Genomic DNA, 5,773 nt, shown 5'->3' with positions numbered 1-5,773 from the left:
AGAATTTCGAGCAACTGAAATAATTATGCCGCATCAGTAGAAGATGCAGCCTGCAGGTACATCCAATCTGAGGAGGTAAGGATCTATTAACATGAAACAAGAATCTAATATGATGACCGATTCTGTGCACGTAAAGATGCTATACAAAACAGTGGCACTCGCCTAACATCAAAACAGACATCGCCTTGTGAAAAGAATAATTATCTATGCAGCCATATGTTTACAGTGTATACACACGAGCAGCGTCAAGGACTATATCCTATATTTCTCCATCCTGAAGCTGGGATTCCATGCTTTTGAAACCATTCGGGCATGTGGAACTTTTCATAGAGCACGGGCCGCACATCCTTCTGAAGAGAAAGGTGCTTGAGCAATGGGAGGATAACTTCCAAAAGCTGATTAGTATACAATAATACAGAAGTTACGTATAATATCGAGACAAGAAACTTTGCATAAACGGTATCCACATATACAACCACAGTCGGATAAATAATCTGGAGTTTGGGGCTGGCTAATGAAGGGAAGTACAAAATTTTTACCAAGACAAGATGGGATACCTGCTGATCTAGTGGTTGTCCCGCAGAAAATGGTCTGCAAGGAATTCCATTTGACGGTTGCAGCAAGAAACTAAATGGGTTGTTGTCAACAATAACAATTCTACATAAATCCTTTGATAAGCAAGATAGATCCTTTACATGATCACGATATTCCCTGTGATGGTTCAAATTGTGTTTATACACTCTGGTACAAATATATATGAAACGCATGGATATTCAACTGGTAGCAAATGTTCACAAAGATGACTAAATTGATGAATTTGTAGCAATAGATGAACAATTCGAAAATCAGGCGACAAGATAAACATATCATGAAACTAAACTTTCATATCAAAGATTTTTTTAAGATTTAACAATACTTTCACTCGTATTTAATTAAAAAAGATATATATGTATTGAGTATTTTTTTAATAATATTGCTTAATGCATTAATTGGTAGCTCAAGTATACTCAATTTGAGTCATATAAATATTTTTATTTACTCAAATATTTGAGAATTTTTATTTATTAAAAATATTAATATTAAAATTTAGGAATGGATTGCTAAACAAATTTTTTTTTAGTTTGTTTTAATTTTTTTGAGGGTTGGCCCCTAATCGGCAACTCAAAGTGGGTTTTGTTGGGTTGATGCTTTTCCAACCCGCCAAATAAGCGTGCCGGGCAGGGTTTTGATAATAGATCAAGGTAAAAGCATAGATAGGATGTTAATCAACTTCCCAACTCTCAACTTCATTCTTTCCATTGCTCATTTATTAGACTTGTAACTTATATATCACAATACTTGGATAACTAACTAGGAACATGGAGCTTCTTCTTCTACATTTAAGTCATCTAACATGCAGTATAATCAGTTGATGTAGGCAACAGGAACACCGTAATTGGAAATCAAAATCTTTTCATGTAGGAGACAATGGATAAATGTCATATTTATTGATTCATGGTACATGTTAACAGCTGACTTAGATTTTGTTGGAACAAAAAAACACACGGACAGATCAAGATGTAATATGTTGTAACATGGATACCTGCGGAAAACTAACCTAATAGTCCTAGTAGGATTAGGAGTCGAGTGTACTAGTTGGGTTGGGCTCACTTGTGTTGCAGTATAGATAGCATTCATTTTATCTCAATTGTTGATCTACAAATACCTAATAGCATAAAGGCGTAGAGATATGCACGTGACGAGAGTGCTAGAGCTTGGGAGCGAGTCGTGAGAGTGCGTGAGAGAGCGACTAGAGCTCGGGAACCTGAGAGTGCGAGAGCTCGGGAGCATGGGTCAAGATCTTTTCTCTTGCATTGTTTCCTTAAAAATTTAGCATCAAGAGCCAGGTTACATCAGGGAAATTCGGCTGATAATGGCTTCACGAAATTTGATATCGAAAAGTTAATGGGAAAGAACAACTTTGGATTGCAGATTTGAAGAGGAATTTGGTGTCTTTGGGAAGGCTCGATTCCTATGGTTTCTCTTGCAAGATAGAAGTTGGGGTCCTTAAATCTTCAAAGGCTCATGGGTTTGTGATGAGGGGAAGATCGGAGTTAGCTATAAAGGGAGAATAACCGCAGACAGTTGCCATTTAAGAGTTGTGTTGGCAACAGTACCGTAAAAAAGGTAGGAAGTAGTTAAGAGTTTACCATTTTGAAGTTGTGGCGTAGATAATTTCAAAGTTAGCTGAATTGGTTACAAAATCTTTAATCTTTTTTTCTCTATAATTTATTACTCTCGCACCTGATAAAGAACAATGATTTTTCTTCTCACAATTTAAAAGTAGGGCAAACGAAATTCAGAAGCAAGTATACTATATCAAAAGGGTGGTCCAAAGACGAGTACAATGTTCAATCCCACACAAAAATCTGGTTTTATCTTTAAGGCATGCTCTCATCTCTCCCATATTTTTTAAACATCTTATTGTTCCCATATCTACTTAAGCATCATATACATCAGGTATGTGCCATGGAGTCAGTTTCACTATCATAAATTGATTGTTCGATCCTTCGCCTCACACGTACACACACTTGCGCAATTGTAAGCATAAATTTCTCTTTTAAATGGTCCATTATTAAGCGGTACCAATCAATCTTTCTCACATGACAAGGTGAAGGAAATAAGAAAAACCTCAAACACATAAAAGAAGCATGACCGGTCAGCTTTTGACAAGTATAAAAAAAGACAGTTACAGATATTCTTAGAAGTACCAAAGGAACAGCAGCTGACTTACGTACTAATTGTTGAAGGTCGATAAAGTCTATGACTGATCCGATTTTCAACATCTATTCTATCAACAAGAGGTCTGGCATAGCCTGCAGAATACAGAAACGGCAATCTAACAAATTGTCGATAAAACATGGAAATATGGAGTTGAAAACCAACGATAGAATGGCATCTAGCGTAACTTCAAACCTTCAAGTCCAGCAGTAAACAACACAAGTGTGGAGAATTCACTAAGTTGGTTTAGAAATTCCTTCAGCCCAGGACGTTCAAAAACTGTAACATGGTTGATCTTTGGTTTGCCTTCATATTCCTTAAAGAACACAGTAAAAAAATTTAAATTAAAAGGAAAAGTTACACGATAAGACCTACATGATACTTCTGCTTTAATATCGATGTTTAACAGAAACATAACTCACCTTGTCAGAAGAGATGCAATCAAGCTCAAACCATTTTAAACCAGCTTCTGTAGCTTGACTACGAAGCATAGCAGGTAAACTTGATGTCTCATATGCACATACTAAAGTCTCGTCCAAATCAAGAACAACCTATGTTCAGTAGATAGGTATGATTATTAAAGTGAGCCAATCATGCCCAAACTCTTTAGAGAGCACAATGACGTACTGCCAATCAACAAGGACAGACCGTAACATAAAGAAATGATGTTTAAAACATTGAGCATTAAAATATTAAAAGCATTAGTATATACATAATTATAATTGAACATATAACGACAAATAAAATATCCATCAAATTTCGGGAGGATAAGTTATAATTCTTGGTATATTGCATGGACATATAACCAGATACGCCTAAAAACAGAGAAAATCTTATTTGCCACAGTAAAGATAAATCAAAAGTATATGAAAATTTTAAATATGTGGCATATTTAGTCACAATCTTATTAAAAACTCTTCTAAGAAATTACATTTTGCCACTGTGACAGCCATTATAACTCTAAAAGAACCTTGCAATTATTTGGAAGTCGAATTTGAGTATTAGTTCTATTATTTATAACTTTTAAACGAATGAATGCAATGGTATCCAGTATGAATACGAGACAAATAGTGCAACATCCTAGTTAAGACCTGGGATGGCGAGGTCAATTCAGTCCATACAACACGTTAACAGCAAGGTTAAATAATCACATAAATATGATGTGGCGAAGGAGTTAGTATTTGTTATTACACTCTCTCAGCGGTATAGCCTGAATTAGTATTGATAATCAATCAATGTAAGATGACTAATGAGTTCATAAGGCACAACTACTAATACTGTATGTATTGCTCCGTTTTAGTTCACTTTATATGATGTGTTCAGCTTATTTTCCCAAAATTGTAAGATATAAGTTTTAATTGTTCTACATATCAGTTACTGCTGTCTTATGCTTGTAGTTACGGAGTTAGCAACTTATTAATTTGCCCTGAAATATATATTGAATGTTTCAAACAAGGGGTCAGGAGAAAATGGCTAATCGAGTTCTTAGAAAAGGAGACGACACTTAGGAGATGGATGTTGGATTGGACTTAAGTTCAATTGTGTCTTGTCTCAGATCAAATGCATCATAAGAGAACTTTGTTCCGGTAAAAAGTTATTTTTTGAGCTTAATTTGCTATTTCAATAATTGTTCCTCTTGTATTATGTATTCCCTCTAAAATAATCAGGACTTGGCGGCTCAATGGCTCAAGATCACAGTACGGCTTACTGCTCAATTTCTTCCAAACCTAAGCATGGCACTTAATACATTTTCTGAAAAAAAAAATTGAGAAATCCCAAGTTAAATCATGCTTTCTGCTTGCTCATTTATATTTCAAACAAGTCTTTTGATCAGCATTCACTATGACGACTGCACCGTATCTTCTGTTCTGGGACACCGATGGGGATAGCACATTACACAAAGATAGCATTGAACCATAGGATCAATTTTTTTCACAACAACGTCAATACATTTACGTTTTGTCAGTCTCTACAATCAAAAAGTGTAATTTGATCAGTTTGATCTCATACATATCCATGAAAGAAAAGATCAAGATGATCAAAAACTCGAAGGACAACACATTAAACCACAACGAGCCCCAATTTCACGACAAATAAAGGTGCGATCATTCATTATTCGCTCAAGAGAAAAGCAAACCAACAATTAATACAGAAACATAGTTGTTGTAATTCATTCTTTAATAGCAAAAATAAGTCTCTCTGTGATTTGTGGATCGCCATCTTCTTCATGCTTATGAAGTACAACAAAGTATACCAAAATTTACCCAATTTTGTGAGCTTAATATATCGTAATGTTATAATTAACCCATCAACTTAGTGAACTCCTCAGCCATTAAAACATTACAAGCAACAAACTTTCTTCATATATTCGTCCAATAGAGTTCAAAATTGCAAACACAGAGAAAAAATTTACCATTAGCTTCTCCAAAGGTGAAGCGACCATCCCACTGAGAACTGGAACGGCAGCAGAAGGTGGCGCATCTTCCGTGAGTTCAACAACCGGAAGAGGCTTAAACTGCGGCGTCTCGTGAGGCGTAGAGGAGACAAAGGATCCATGACCCAGGCCAACACGAGAGAGGACCTGATCAAACGACGGCGTACCTCGGAGGATCTGAGCGAAAAACTGGAAAAAGAACGCTAGCCAGTTTAGCAGCGTCCTCCACGCATGTATCGTCCGAGGAGCGTATGCTTCAGACGCCGCCAGCTCCGCCATCATCAAATGTCAGAACAGTGGCTTCACTATCCGCAATATGAGTCCGTACAAACAGCACCCGCCGTTTGTAGGTCTTGGAGTGGCGGCGGTTGCTTGTTATTAAACGACGGAGGAATGTCCAAGCTGGCGGCCATGGCTATGCCTATATAGAAACGAAGACGACTGACTTGGGAGAGTGAGCTTCACGCGTGAAAAGCGAGAGTCGGGATGGGGAGGAGTGAGTCAGCTACAATCTAGATGTTAGTAAGAGAAGCGAAGTCATTTTTGTTTTATTACTGTTTTCGTTAAATTAATTTTTCC

The 5,773-nt window shown here is 36.7% G+C and overlaps 1 protein-coding gene across 1 annotated transcript; it reads right to left on the bottom strand.

Annotated features, from left to right (window-relative positions):
* Positions 1–4: 4 nt before the first annotated feature.
* Positions 5–5,679, bottom strand: LOC140966837 (uncharacterized). Its single transcript, XM_073427102.1, has 6 exons — positions 5,174–5,679; positions 3,183–3,311; positions 2,956–3,076; positions 2,774–2,855; positions 558–711; positions 5–395 (listed from the first exon to the last, which is right to left on the bottom strand). The coding sequence occupies exons 1-6, from the start codon at positions 5,474–5,476 to the stop codon at positions 246–248; spliced, it is 939 nt and encodes a 312-aa protein (XP_073283203.1). The 5' UTR covers positions 5,477–5,679; the 3' UTR covers positions 5–245.
* Between the last annotated feature and the right edge of the window lie 94 nt (positions 5,680–5,773).

The sequence above is a fragment of the Primulina huaijiensis genome, unplaced genomic scaffold (assembly GCF_012295235.1).
Source record: "Primulina huaijiensis isolate GDHJ02 unplaced genomic scaffold, ASM1229523v2 scaffold208108, whole genome shotgun sequence".
Classification (NCBI taxonomy): domain Eukaryota; kingdom Viridiplantae; phylum Streptophyta; class Magnoliopsida; order Lamiales; family Gesneriaceae; genus Primulina; species Primulina huaijiensis.
The sequence above is the reverse complement of the archived record's forward strand: the minus strand, read 5'-3'. Positions and strand labels throughout refer to the sequence as shown.